Source organism: Pinus tabuliformis, chromosome X, assembly GCF_031772625.1.
Source record: "Pinus tabuliformis cultivar Carrire ecotype Pingquan chromosome X, CPIR1, whole genome shotgun sequence".
Taxonomy (NCBI): Eukaryota; Viridiplantae; Streptophyta; class Pinopsida; order Pinales; family Pinaceae; genus Pinus; species Pinus tabuliformis.
The window spans coordinates 62,502,027-62,517,551 of NC_142308.1; the positions used below are offsets into that span (position 1 = coordinate 62,502,027).

The window sequence follows — 15,525 nt, forward strand, 5'->3', positions numbered from 1 at the left end:
ATCAATGGAAAATGGTAACTCCCCTTGACACACAACCATCCTGCAGACACACTTCCACCCCCATTTATTTTCTGAAAAAGGAAAATATAATGAGAACTTGGGAGAATCCCAAGCTTCTAGCGAAGATATTCAAATGCTTCACGAGGTAAAGGTTTAGTGAAGATATCGATGATTTGTTCTTTTGTACAAACATATTCAAGTTTAATATTCTTTTCAGCGACTTGTTCTCTAACAAAATGATATTTGATCGGAATCTATTTTGTTTTTGAATGCATGACATGATTCTTGGAGATGTTGATGGCACTGGTGTTATCACAAAATATGGGAATAGGCTCACTGAATTGTACTTGAAGATCTTGCAAAGTTCGTTTCATCCAAAGGACTTGAGTACAACAAGCTACTAATGCAACGTATTCTACTTCTGCTGTAGATAACGAGATTGCGGTTTTCTTTTTGCTCAACCATGATACGAGACAACCACCTAGATAGAATGCTGCTCCACTAGTACTCTTATGATCATTAATGCTTCCCACCTCATCTGCATCTGTAAAGGCTTGAATAATGAGATTGTTTCCCTTGGGATACCACAAGACATATTCTGTTGTACCCTTTATATATCGAAGAATTCTTTTGACGATAATAATATGTGATTCTTTTGGTGCTGCTTGGAATCTTGCTACTTGTCCAACTGCTTGCATAACCTCTGGTCGGGAGGCTATTACATATAGAAGACTACCAATCATAGATCTGTACAACCTTTGATCCACATCATTAGATGAGTTGTCTATGCTCAATTTGAAACCTGTTACCATCGAAGTAAGGATAGGTTTGCAATCTTCCATTTTGAATTTCTTGAGCATTTCCTTGATGTACTTGGCTTGACATATAAATATTCCTTTCTCTTGCTAAGATATGTAAAGCCCTAAGAAGTATGTCAATTCACCAAGTAAAGACATCTAGAACTCACTTTGCATATTTGTAGCAAAGTTATTGCTTAGTTGATCATCATTACTACCAAAGATTATATCATCCACATATACCTCAACGATTTTTAACTTATCTTTATCTATTTGTACGTACAGAATGATATCGGCAATACTTTTCTTGAACCCTTGTTGATGTAGATATCCATCAAGATGAGCATACCATGCTCTAGGAGCCTGCTTGAGACCATACAAAGCCTTCTTTAACCTGAAAACATAGTCTTCTTTTTCTGATAGTAAAAAACCTTTAGGTTGTTCGATGTAAACTTCTTCTAATTCGCCATTCAGAAATGAGGACTTAACATCCATTTGGTAGACTTTTATTTTTCTTGAACATAAATAGGCGAGAAACATCTAGATGGCTTCCATTATGGCAATTGGTGCAAATGTTTCGTCGAAATCAATTCCTTCCACTTGTGCATAGCCTTTGCAAACCAATTTTTTTTTTTGGTAACTTGTCCATCTTCATTCAATTTGTTCTTGAAAACCCATTTAGTCCCAATGACATTTTTATCTTTTGGTTGTGGAACTAATTCCCAAGTGTTATTCTTCTCCATTTGATCCAATTCTTCATTCATAGCTGCTACCCAATGTTCATTCTGGTTGGCTTCCTCAAAACTACTAGGTTCAAAGGTTGCTACAAAAGCAATGTGAGCTTGTTGTGATGAACGAAGCTGTCGACCTTTTCTTGTTCCAATTCCTTCATTTATGTCACCAATGATTTGATTTGATGGATGGTTCTTTTGAATCCATTCTTTTGTTCTCTTTGGAGGAGCTTGTTGTTGTTGTTCCTGTATATCTTGTTGATCATTATTTACTTCTTCCTGGTTGATAGTTGCTTCTTGTTCTAGAATTTTATCTGTACCTTTTTCAGTCTTTGTCTCAAGTTTCAAAGATTCTATATCCTCATCATTATTCATTAGAACACCATCTTCGTCAAATGTAACATTTATGCTCTCAACTAACTTTTTTCGTCTTAGATTATAAAATTTATAGGCCTTTATTTTGCATGAGTAACCAACAAAGATACCTTCATCAACACGTGATTCAAACTTACCCAACTTTTGATCTTCTCTTTTGATATAACATTTGCTTCTGAAGATTTTGAAATATTTAACATTAGTCGATTTTCCTTTCCATAATTCATATGGGGTCTTGTTGTAATTATTTCTCAAAAGACTTCTGTTGATAATGAAGATTGCCATATCAATTGCTTGAAACCATAATTTTTCATCCAATTTTGAGTCCTTTAGCATTTTTCTTCCCATTTCCTATACGATTCCGTTCTTTCTTTCAGCAACTCCATTTTGTTGAGGTGTTAGTGTTGTTGAAAATTGTCTTTTTATTCCATTTTCATCACAGTATTGCTGAAATAATTTGGAAGTGAATTCTCTGCCATTATTTGATCTTAGACACTTTATTTTCAAATCAGTTTCATTTTCGACCAACTCCTTGTAGATATTAAAGCACTAAAATGCTTCAGATATTTTTCTTTAGGAAACTGACGGCTGTCATCCTGGTATAGTCATCTATCATTAACATGAAATATAATTCTACATCTAAGAATTTTGTTCTCATAGGACAACATAGATCAGTATGTATCAATTCCAATGGATGTGATGCAAAGTGTTCTTTTGTTTTAAATCCAAATTTTGTCTGCTTGCCATGCTGACAAGCCTCACATAGTGTGTTGGATGGTTTTGAGATTTATGGCATTTCTCGTACTATTTCCTTTTTGCTTATCCTGACAAGATTTTCAAAATTTATGTGACCCATTTGTTTGTGCCATAACCAAATTTCATCTTCTTTAGCTAGTAGACATGCTTTAGTTGCTTCATCCAGAACATATATGTCGTTTGGAGCTCGACTTGCTGTAGCCACAATTTTACCATACTTGCCTTTCTTGATTTCACATTTTGTGGAGTTGAATAGCATTGTGTGTCCTTGATCACACATTTGTCCAACACTGAGCAGATTGTGATTCATGTTTTCAACCAATAGAACATTCTTGGCTAGAGCATCTTTTCTTCCGAGACTGACGGTACTTGATCCTATAACATTTTAAGATCCATCATTTCCAAAGGACACAGTTCCATCCTTCTTCTCTTTCAGAGATACAAATTTCTTTCTATCTCCAGTCATATACGTTGAGAAATTGCTACCAACATACCACACATATTTGTTGTTTTGAGCCTTGAGAGTGAGAGCACAATTATCAGTCTTCTTCCTCTTCCATGTTCGTTCGTTCCGTGGCTTCGAAGATTCTTCTGGAGGATTTTCAAGTCTGTAGTCTCTAGCTATTTGTCCAAAGTTTCGATATTTGTAACATTCAATATTATTTCTTAAATGTTCAAATCTATTGATGTTTCGTTGAGCCCTGGGAGGTTCATATTTGACAGATCTCCTAGAATTGTATTGGTTCCTAGGGTATGTGCGAAATTCTACAGCTTTATAACCAAATTTTCCACATCAATAACAATAGCCATATGGAGATCTTTGTCAGGGAATTGTCTTCTAAGGCTGTTCTTGCGAATATTGTCCAATGAAGTCTACATGCCTATCAGATATCATAGGTTCATTTTATTTTGTTGTAGAACGTCTTACTTCTTCTTCTTTGTAACCAAGGCCAGTTCTGTTGTTGTAAGATCGTTGATTGTTGATGAGTTCTTCCAATGTCCTTGAGCTGTTGGCATAGTTTTGGATAGTTTTTCCCTTCTTCACTTCCTTACACAGCAAGACTACTTAGGCCTCTAATGCTTCCCTTTCTCAGTTGCTTTCTTCTGACTTCTTTTGAAGTGAATCTTCATTACATTTGTGTTCTTCAACTTCAATTTTGAGACCTTGAACTTGTTCTTCAAGAGTATTGGAACGGATCTTCTCAGCCTTGAGCTCTTTTATAAGCTTGATTTCCTCCTTAGAAAATTATTCTATGGTCAACCCTTCTTCTTCGTTGTTTGATACCTCTTGTTTATTGTGCTTGGCCATAAAAAATACTCTCTTATTGGCTTCTTCTTCACTGTCACTGTCTTCATCGGATGATGAGCTATCTTCTTTAGAGAGAAAGTTCCTTTTGAATGCTTTCTTCTTGCCTTGCTTGTTGAATTTCTTAAAGCCTTTCTTTCCTTTTCAGTTTCCATCACTTCTATTCAGACATTTTGCTGCGAAATGCCCAACCTCACCCCAAATGAAACATATCAATGGAAGTTTACCTTTGAATTTTCCCTTACCAATTTTTAGTTTTCTCGTAAAGTAAGCATATTCTCTATTTGAAAAACCTTCTTCATCATCTTCCTTTTCTTCACACTTACAGGTGCATGTCTTTGCCTTTAAAGGTTGTTTGTCCTTATTGGTTTTCTTAGATGCAACGAATGTAGTTTCTAGATGCGAAGTACCCTCTTCATCATCAAGTCTCATTTCATATGCTATGAGAACTCCATGTAATTCCTCTTTACTGAGTTTGGCCAGATTTGCACTATATTCTAAGACCGATACCTTTGGGTTGAATCTTCTTGGTAATGTTCTAAGAATCTTTCGTATAATAGTCTTCTCGTCAACAGGCTCTCCCAATCCTTCCAGAGTGTTGGTTATTTCATCAGTGTGTTGGAAGCATGCAACAATGTTGTCATCTTCTTTCATTCTGATTTGCTCAAATTTTGTTCTATAGATTTGAAGCTTTGCTTCTTTGGCATTTGAGTCACCTGCATATATATTCTCAAGCTTGTCCCACATTTTTTTGGTGGTTTTACAACCCAACACCTTATGATAAATAGATTCAATAAGTCCACTGATAATAATATTCTTTGCTTTTGCATCATTTACCAAATTCTTCTTACCTTGTTCATCCACGGTTGGTGTAAAGCCATTTTGAACAGTGTCCCATACTTTGTAACCTTGCGCTAAGAGATAGATCTCAATCCTTTCCAGAGTTCATAATTATTTTCATTGAATATGTTAGCGCTTGAAATTTCACCTCAGGCTGAGAAAGGTAAACCTCAAGGCAACATCAAACCATTTAGCCTCGTTGCTAGCCCTATGGGGTAGGAGAAGGCTCTCTCCGGTCTATCTCGTAAAATCTTTAATAGAATGAGATGAACAACAAGGTAACACTGATATTAGGCTAGTAAATTGATAAAAAAGGTTGATTTGGGGTTTTTTGGGTTTTTGGTGGCAAATTGAGGAGAGGGCAATTTTGGGTGCGGGGATTGGACACAGTTTCTGCAGGGGGTTCCTTGGGGCGAGGTAGGAGACAACGTTGATGCCTTTAACTGAGGTGAGTGGATGGAAAAGACCGGTGAGGAGCTAAGGAGAACAAATAATACTTTGAATTCTCCTTAAACAGTAGAAAACATAGAAATTAAACAAATTTAAAAGCAGAGCATGGCAAGCATGAATTCTTACTTTAACACTTCATTTGTTTAATATGCAGAAGGAAAGAAAGGAGATGAATCACATAACACACTTACAAGAACATTAAGAAGCACTCCATCAATACATGAAACCACAAGAATCCCAAAAAGGACTGCAAAACCCTGGTCTTCCTTAGCCAAAAATTGCAGAGATACAAGTGAAATAATACAATGATAGCTTCTCCCTCAAGAGTCCAACCATGAAAATGAGCAAGAAAGTACATAATATAGATGATCTAACCTCTTTCCCTGCCTCCATGGGTCAAGCTCACTATCCTAGGAGCTGTTTCAACCACTTCTAAACTAAGCACTACAATCTAGGCAGTCAAAACAACTTGCCTCTATAAGCTAGGAAACCAATCCATTCATTAAATATTTACCCTTTACATGAATGAATCTTCTAGAAGTGTTAAACAAGAGTAAAAGTGTCTTAGAGTTACAATAATTACATAAAAAATAATCATCTTCCACCCCAAAAAGTCAAACTGGGTCAAAACTGCGTTTTCTGGGCTGTACAATGCAATCTGGCAAAAACTGCCTGACAGGTCGCGCGCCCCTGCCTGACAGGTCGCGCGCCTTTGGAGCGATGTTTGAGGCACTTTCAGGTGTCCAAATTGAGAAAAAGTGGGCTTTTTGGAAAGGTCTGTGAGTCTACTTTCCAACCCAACTGGAATTTTTGAATTTGGAGGTCATTTTCCCTGTCAAAACTTAATTCTCCCAAGACTGGTTTCTGCAACTCAAAAAAGGGCCAGAAAGTCATTTTTTGGTAGTTTTTTGACCTTTTGGGGGACCAAAACTGCACAAAATCTCAAGTCCATCCATGGGCATATGTAACTTTGCATGAAAAATCTATAAATTCTGAGTTTTTACCAAACTGAGTTGCCATGATGTAGGGTCGCGCGCGGGGTGAGACCCGTTAATGGGAAAAACCTGCAAATTGCTAAAAATTGCCAAAATTCACCCAAAATTCTCAATTTTTTTTGGGATTTGTGCTGTGGCTGAGCTAATTAGTGCCTTGATCTTTGAGGGAAGCCTCAGCCAAGATACGGAGTGGATTGGTCTTCTTTTTCCGTTTTAGGGCCTCGGACAACCGCCTTTGAAACATTTTCATTTTGGCCTTGCACACATGCATTCTCGCCCAGTAATGGTTTTTCATGTTCCTCAGCAATTTATTCTCTTGGTTGGCCTTAGCCAACAGCCTCTCTAAGTGTGCATTCTCCTGGATGAGCATGGACTCTCGGTCAGCGGGCAAGGGATCACCGGGTCTTCTTCGGTTCAAGACTCGGTCACTACGAATCCTCCATAACTCATCAAGTGCCTGCTCATCTTCCAACTATTTGTTGCTCTGCTCAAGGTAGGTGATGGTCCATTGTGCCCCCTCTAATCTCCTCTGCAAGGCATCATTTTCAGCTCTGAGATGCTGAATGGTCTCCTTTGCCTCTTGGCTAGGCGAACTGGCCTCAAGGTCAACAAACTCAATATCGGGAACTCCTGATGGACCCTCATCAATCATGGGCTGTTTGCCCCTCTCTCCTGTGATGGCCACCTTTTCCACCCCTATGTGGCCTCCTCTGTACCTCAATCTCTGGAGATGATGAATGGTCATCACTCTGCTCATATGTTTCAGTGTCTGACATGTTTGAGGAGCAGAATGGACAAAATGCACTGTTGTTTCTGCCTTTAAAAGTGTTTAATTCTATGCTGTTTCAAGAGGACAATGACATGAGGGAAATGTTAGGGGAGGGATCTTTTTACAAGGAATTGGGAATACATGAACATAACAGGGAATTTAGGGAATACATTGCAAACAAATATTTGCATATATACAGGCATACATGTACATTACAAGGATATAGGGAATAATTTACAAAATCACTGCATATAGGAATACATGTATAAACAGTGAACATAAGGGAATACATGTATGTAACAAGGGAACATTTGGAAACTTATTTACAAAACCTTTCACATATTCACCAAGAAATTTTTATGTTTATAGCATGCATATGGTGAAGCAAGAGTAGGGTTTGAGTTTTGATGCTTTGGGAGGGGGGTAGGGTTTGTATTTTTGGTGATTAGGGAGAGGGGAGGGTTTGCAATTATTTACAACATAGCATGGGGAAAATAGATATGAATGCAAATATGAGTACAAAGGGAAGGAGGGAAACAATTTACCAAGGGAAATACCTTGAAACAACACAAACCCTAACACATTTAAACATTAACATTACAGTCATTTGAAATTTCATCCACTTGCACAATTTAACTTTTAAATACAAGCATGAGGTTCATCAATCATAACCAACCACTAAACTGAAGTGTAGAGGGCCTACCTCGAACAATCTTGAAGATTTGAGGGAGTTTGAGCGATTTTATTTCGAGTTTGCAGGGGAAACCTTGACGGGTCGCCGCCACACCCAACGGGTCACGCACGCTTGACGGGTCGCGCCCGTTCAAAAACTGAACTGCTGGATGGCCTCTGATGGGTCGCGCCCTCCTGATGGGTCGCGCGCCTGTCTTGACGGGTCGCGCGCCTATGCTGAGCCCGAAATTCGACTAGTTTTCACCTAACACTCTTGATGCTTGCTCACGCTCTCTCAACGATGCCTTGGATGCATAATAAGAATAATAGGAGGGAAATTGAGCTTTTGTAACCTCCATTTGAAAAAATTTCATGCTCAAACCCACTTTCTAAAGTTTATCTTTGACACTTTATAAAACTGACTTTTTGGCTTCCTTTGTCCTGAAATTGACTCTTTTAGTGCTTTTTCTTGATTCTTTTTGCAGGTAGATCATTTGAGGGATCTTGGCAAGGGGACCAGGGTTTCATGATGTATGTTGCAGTCTTTTGAAAATTTCATCACTTTTTACAAAAATTCAAAAAAAATGACCTTGGCTTTAAAAAACAAAGTTTTTAAATCCAAGGTGAAAATTCACTGTACAAGATAAAAATATCGAAGAAACATATTTACAATCCTCCCTCTGGCTTGCTGAGCATTCATGGACTTTCAAAGACATGACCTTGCAGAGATAAATGACCAAAACCCTAGACCTAGGACTTTGACCTCAAGACAAAACAAAACAAGCTTGAAAGAGCTTAATGACTGATATGACTGATCCAGCAAAGCCAAAAGGGGTATAAATACACTAGCTCCTCCATCAGGGTTATGGCATGCCTAACGGGATGCAAAACTTGACACTGATGAGACACCTACCTATGCAAATGCAAAGAGTTTTGATCGCTGATGGAGGGCTTCAAGACCAACACTAACAGAATAGAGGTACACCATTCTTGGTATGCTCCATGATCTCCTTCCAGTTGTTAAAATGCTATTGAAGGAACCAAGCTCCAATACCAATTGTTGGAAATACTAAGGAGGGGGGGGGGGGTGAATCAGTATTCCTTTCAATTAGTATTATTATTAATCTTTCAGAGCATTAGTTAATCTTCAATTATTATCAGTGTTTGTACAATGATAGCAGTAAACAAAAGGAACACAAATGCACACAATTTTTAAGGTGGAAACCCCCTTCAGGACAAAAACCACCTGAACTCTTTTCTAATAATTCTTTAATCTTCAACTCCAATTGAAAAGAAAGCTCCAACTTCCTAGAATCTAGAAAATCATTCTTCTCCAGCTCCCACTTGATGAACGCTCCAATGCCTGAGATTCTTCAGTAGTCAATTGAATGGATGCCCCAACACCCAATGAGCTAAAATTCACCCTAGAACCACCCTACCACCCTAAATTTTCACAGGGTTGAACCTGTTGGTGACTTCATGCACCAACCTAGCACCACCCTCCCACCATATAAAAGAATAAAAGAAGAATGGACTCCCGTACCAGGGAAAATGGTCCACTTTACAATGATATAGAATGATGCAGAAGAAGAAAAAACACTAGACCATAACCCCAACTATGACACAACCACCTAATGATGATCCTAGACCTCCCAACACTACCTATTCAACTCTTGGCAGATAGACACTTGTACAACTTTTACAATGATGCTTTACAATGCCTCTATACAATGATACTTTTACAATGACTGTATGTAGTGCTACCCACTTGAAGACTTCATGTGGTGAACTTCTTGCTGTTGTTATGCACCTTGATTGCTGCTCTTGTCATGTTACCATTTCTCACTCTCTAGAACATTATATTATGCATTAGTCTTCTCTGGATGAATATATAATACATGCAAAAAGTCTTCTAGGAAATACCCATGACATGATAATAGCAAAACTTACCTCATCCTGCAGAGCATTTGTCAGTGCTAAACAAAAACAAGAAATTAGAATACAAAGAACCTAATGAAATTAAGAGATGAACATGCATATACAAACGATACTTACCTAGAGCTTACCTCTACTACATCATTTTGCTGCCCTAGAAAGTCTGGTCCTTTGCACCCCTTGACAACAATTGATCTAGTTTTTTTTCTTGCCTTCTAGGAGCACGATATTGAATATGATGTATCTATGTGATTTTAGATCCCCAATATGTGATATTTTGTCCTATAGTATCCCTCTGAATCTTCTTTCCAATGCCATAGGTCTGACGTGATTTGGATTCTTCAAGGCAAATTTATGCCCAATCTCTCACAATGACCTAATTATGGACTAGTTCATTAGAGTGAACTTGTATGGAGTTCCACGTGTCATTGTTTCCTCCATCTATGAAATTGATAACCGAAAAACACAGTCCATGCACTATCTACCAATGTTTATAGAATTCCAGTCCACTTCTCTTTTTTCCGTAAAGAAAATTCATAATTTCATAAAGAGAAATTACATGATGTGGATGCCCGAAGGCATATGCTGTAAACGTGGCTTTTTGTCCACTGTAAAAAACAAACATATACAAAGAAACCCTAAGGGTGTGTTGTTCTAGTGCAAATATCCACTATGTATAAAACCAAAATTCACCCACGCAGGGGTTGACATCCATATTCACTATTCTGTTATATACAGAGCAAAATTCTATAAAAGTTCAATATCAAAAAGCTGTGAAAATTAGGGGCTGTTGCCCCTCTGAAGTCCCTCATCTATATATGGCTTGTGAAAATAATGATCCACTCTCCTAGAGGACGATGCATCGCTTCTTTCGATAGCCGGTCAGTAGTTTCATTTCTTTCCCTGTAGATGTGAGAAATAGAAATCTGATCAAAGAATGTTTTGAAAAAAACAATTTCTTCCATAATAGTTCTCAAAGAGTAAGCAGAACAAACAACTGTATTGTTAAACCAATCAGTCACTATCTTTGAATCTCCATAAATTTGTATATTTTGGAATTGTTTCAGAATAGAAAAGTATAGCAGATGGAAAAGTGTTATCAATTCAGCATGATTGTTGGTGCCAGGTCCCAAACCCATACATATCTGGAAGTAGTGTGCTTCAGAAAGGTAGAAGCAAATGCCACCCCCACAGCCATGCTGTTGGGCAGCACCGTCATAATAGGCCCACGGGATCGATCTATTTATCTATTCCTGTTGTATAATTCTAGGTCTCTTTTGGCTGTCATCGTTTGGAAGTTCTTCATATGCAGCACAAATTTGTGGGGGGAGAAGATTCCAGTTTACCAATTTATCTTCAAAGATTTTGTTATTTCTCTTGAGCCAAATATACCATGAGACTAGGAGAGGAATGTTCCTTGATTTTGCCACAGCTGATGTACTCCACCAATTTTCCCAAGCTATTGTTATATCGACCCTCTGCCAGTTCATAGTCATATTTATAGATAGTAGGACTTGTGACCATATACTTCTGGTGGTTGGGAAAGTAAGGAAAAGATGCTGGGTTGATTCTTCTTCTTGGAGGCAAAGTACACACCAAGTAGGACCCAAAAATGCCCTTCTTTTCAGATAGGATCCAGTGTGGATCTTATGTTCTAATATGTTCCACATCAACAGTCTGGTGCATGGAGGAGCTTTTAATTTCCATAAGGTATCCCACCAGCTTCTTAAGACCTTCGGTTTTTTGTCTACTATTATTATGCCATACCCCTATTTCGGTGTGTATTTCCCAGCTTTTGAGTGGGCCCAAATAAGTTCATCCTCAACATTCTGTAATCTAACATGTGATTCTGTAAGTGCCTGAAGGTAGTTTTGCCAAATTCTACTCCATTCATTTGGTATGTGCCAGTGCGGATCAGTCAGCCAGGCTTGTGTATGGAATGTAGAATTTTGCTGATCCCCAATCTGTCCCAGAAACTTTATGCCCCTGTTGTTTAGGTGCTGTATCAGTCCAACTGGTAGTAGATGGGAGTTACCACTGCCTGTCCAAGGATCAATGCCAATTCGGACAGAGGCTCCATTGCCAATTTTCCATAGTAAGCCATCCTTGATGATAGAAATAGAATTGAGTATGGCCCTCCAAATCACCGAAATGCCCTTCCTGTTCCAAGATGGGCTTCTAATCCAGTCTATGATAGTCAACGACCAGATGTATTTATGAAGAATAACCTCAGCCCAAAGACTATTTTGTTTTAGTAAAAGCCAACTCTGTTTGGCTGCCAAGGCTTGAGCAAAGGCCAGAAGTAATTTAAGTCCCCAGCCTCCCCACTTCTTAGGAGTAGCAATTTTGGTCCATTTTACCCAGGCAAAAGGTTTGCCCTCCTTTCTTCCATTCCAGAGGAATTTACAACAGATTTGTTGAATTCTGTGAAGAATCCCTCTTGGAATCCAGGCAAGTGACATCCAGTACACCGGGGTGGCTTCGAGGACTGATTTGATAAGAATAAGTCTGCCTGCCCTAGAGAGGAACCTATGACACCAGCAACTTATTCTCTTCTCCACTTTTGTGATGAGCCAGGTCTAGTTAGCAATCTTATAACCATCTGGTTTTAGTCTGAAGCCCAAATATTTCAATCCCCCCATCAAATCAGTTGCTTGAAAGGGAAAATTTTGAGTGGCTAACTGAGATTCCTGTAGGGTACATTCAGATAGAGAGATGGTGGATTTTTCTCTGTTGATCTCCATTCCCATGGCTCTGCAGAACAGGATCAAAATCTCATTCAATGAAGTCATGTCCCAGACACTCCCATTCAAGAAGATCAATATGTCATCTACAAAAAGTAGATGTGTCAGGTAGTATTGTTCCATAATTTTTAGACCTTGAAGGCCCCCCCTTCTTTTTTCTGTAGCTATGAGTCTGCTCAACCCTTCCATGACTAATAAGAAAAGAAGTGGTGATAAAGGGCATCCCTGCCTTATCCCTCTATCAATATTGAAGGTGGGTGATGCAGAACCATTAATGAGAATGGCAAAAGAAACAGAGGAGATGCATCCCATGATCCAGTTGATGAGAGCAGGGGGGAATCCCAAGTGAGTGATAATCATCTTGATGTACAGCCAATTCACTTTGTCAAAGGCCTTTGCCAGATCAATTTTGAGAGTGAGTCCCTTGAGATTTTTGAGTTTGATGGAGTGGAGGGCTTCCTGGGCTGTACCAATGGCATCCTGTATATGTCTATGGTGGAGGAAAGCAAATTGCTCCTGAGAGATGTGGTTAGATAATATAGGCTTGATGCGGTTGGCGATGATTTTAGAAATGATTTTGTACAGACAGTTGCAAAGGGATATAGGCCTGAAGTCATTAAAAGAGGTTGGCGAATCTGTCTTAGGAATCAAGGCCAAGTAGGTGAAGTTAATGGGGGGATGGATGTGTCCAGTGGTTCTGCTTTCTTCAATGACTGCAAGTAGATCCCGTCCCAGTAACTCCAGGAAAGCCAAATAGAACTCCACCGGCCAGCCATCTGGGCCAGGACTCTTATCTTTCTTGAACCACTTGAGAGTTCCTTCCAATTCCTCCAAGGTGACCGTTGAGTTAAATCCTCTGCAGCATCCTATTCCACAAACCTTGGAAAATGGCCAGCCAAGTTTATGATGTCCGGGAGATTGATGGCTGCCGGCGCTGTAAATTGTCTTTTGAAATGTGTAATCCCCAATCTGGCTAATTGTGGGTGAGTAGAGGCCCAACCATCAGGCTCACAGGGCATCTGCCAGATAGTGTTGGTGGCCTTTCTTCCATTTGCAAAATTGTGGAAGAATTTGGTATTACCATCTCCCGCTTGAAGCCAGATGGCTCTACTTTTCAATCTCCATTGTTCTTCCTTTTCCAGTAGTATCTTATTCTTTTGGTTCTCTAGCGTAACCAGATGTATTTTAGTCTCTTCCAATAAGAAACCTAGCCCCTGTTCATCTGTTAGCTGTGCAATTTGTAATTCAATGTCAAAAAGATGTTGTTCATCTCTCAACTTCTTCCTCTTTGACCACTCCTCTGTCAATGTCCTGAGTTTGTTAAGCCGAATATAGAAGTCCGCAGCCGACCTCTGTTCCCTCAGAGGGGGTTGAGCTCTCCAGAACTCAGTCACCAGGTTGATGTAGTCAGGATCTTTTAGGTGTCCAGTAAAGAATTTGTAAGGGGAACGCGGCTTTTTTGATGGTCCGGTGATTTGGAGAAAAATGGGGAGATGATCAGATGATCCCCCAGAACCCACCCATTGTCGATATAGGGGGATGTAACGGATGAGATCTTCATGTATCAAGAACCGATCCAATCTTCGACCCAGGGCAGCCTCCCCCGTCCGCCTATTATGCCAGGTGGGCAGTTTCTTGTTCATAGGAACATCAACTAATTTGCTGGTATCCAGTAGAGTTCTCATCTGATCAGAAATAGGGTCGATTTGAGCATGATGTCCCCAGGATTCTTCCATGCCCAAAGAAAAGTTTAAATCCCCTCCAATAATGGTGGTGTTTGAAACAAGATTATGTTCCAACAAATTGTGCCAAAATTCCAATCTGTTCTGATTAGGGGCATAAATGTTGATCACTTTTAACTGAAGTCCCAGCTCCCCTACAAATATGTCCATGCCAATAAAACCCATACCACCCCAGGTGGATATATGCTTGACAATTTTAGGATTGATGCCAATTGCAAGACCGCCAGATCTACCAATGGCATCCATGCCCTGGAATACCCAGCCCGGCAGAATAGAGTGTAGGGTTTTGGTAATGTTGTCAGAAGTGCCAAGGGTTTCCTGGAGGAAGAGGATGTCACAATATGTATCCTTTAACAGCCTTTTGAGAGCCAATCTCTTTTTGGGGTTGGCTAATCCCCTGCAGTTGTAGGAGAGCCAAATCATGGGGAAACATGGGCAGTGGGCTCAAATGCTCTAAGCGCCCTCTCAATGGTGGTTTGTCGGCCCCTCGCTACATCTGCCACCACTGACTTGATGGAAGTTTTGATCTTGGATGGGTGCCCTCTGGCTGGTTTATGAAGCTTGGTCCTTCTTGGGGAGAGGCCCAATCCAAGAAGCGGGGATTTAGGTCGAACTCTGGATCGGAGGTTGTAGGGATGGGATCCCTGCCCAGAAGGGGAGGAAGTGTGAGAAGGGGGGGTGGAAAATTCCCTGAGGGAAGTAGGAGTGGTGGAGAAAGTGGGTGGGGGAGGAAATAAGGAACAGGGGATGGAGGGAATAGTGCAATGTGCAGATGAGGAGGGATGCAAAGATGTATGTAGAGCATTTAACATAACATTTGAAAAAAGAGCAGCGGATATGGGGAAAGACTCATTACCCGGCAGAGAAGTTCCTTCTGCTACAGATTTGGAGCGAGTCCAAGGAGGTGAGGATGGAGCTTTTTGCCGGTTCCCAGCCTTCTTTGTAGCGCCCACCATGGCTTCAGATGGTGCCTCTCCTTGTTTCTGTTCTCCCTTGTTCTGCTCTTCAGAGGTCTATTGCTTCGTCCCCTTCGAGTTTTCCGTGGTCACCAAAGAATGCAGAGGGCAATCCTTGTATAGGTGACCCACTTTGTGGCACCTCCTACATCAGAATGGGACTCCTTCATAGTCCAGAAGTTGTTTGTGTGAGAAGTGCCTCTTGTGAAGAGTAATTTTTTCCTCAAGTCCTGCCCTGGTGTCAAGGTGTACCAAAATCCTTGCCATAGTCATGATTCCTGTTTTTTCGTAGGACTTATCATGTTCAAGGTAAGTCCCCAGTGCATCTCCAATATGTTTGAACACCTGAGGGGTCCAAAATTTCATAGGTAATCCAGGTAGTCTGACCCAGATAGGTCCTGCTCCGAGTTGTTCATGCTCCGGATCGAATAGAGGATCCCATCACTTCAACAGAACT

At 40.0% G+C, this 15,525-nt stretch overlaps 1 protein-coding gene across 1 annotated transcript; it reads right to left on the reverse strand.

The window, feature by feature from the left end:
- Nucleotides 1-13,236: 13,236 nt before the first annotated feature.
- LOC149138332 (uncharacterized) lies at nt 13,237-14,358 on the reverse strand. Its single transcript, XM_089450336.1, has one exon. The coding sequence runs from the start codon at nt 14,356-14,358 to the stop codon at nt 13,237-13,239; it is 1,122 nt and encodes a 373-aa protein (XP_089306462.1).
- Between the last annotated feature and the right edge of the window lie 1,167 nt (nt 14,359-15,525).

Excerpts from the sequence above, each read along its gene's own strand:
- LOC149138332 (XM_089450336.1), bottom strand. The coding sequence starts at position 14,358 with ATGGATGCCATTGGTAGATCTGGCGGTCTTGCAATTGGCATCAATCCT.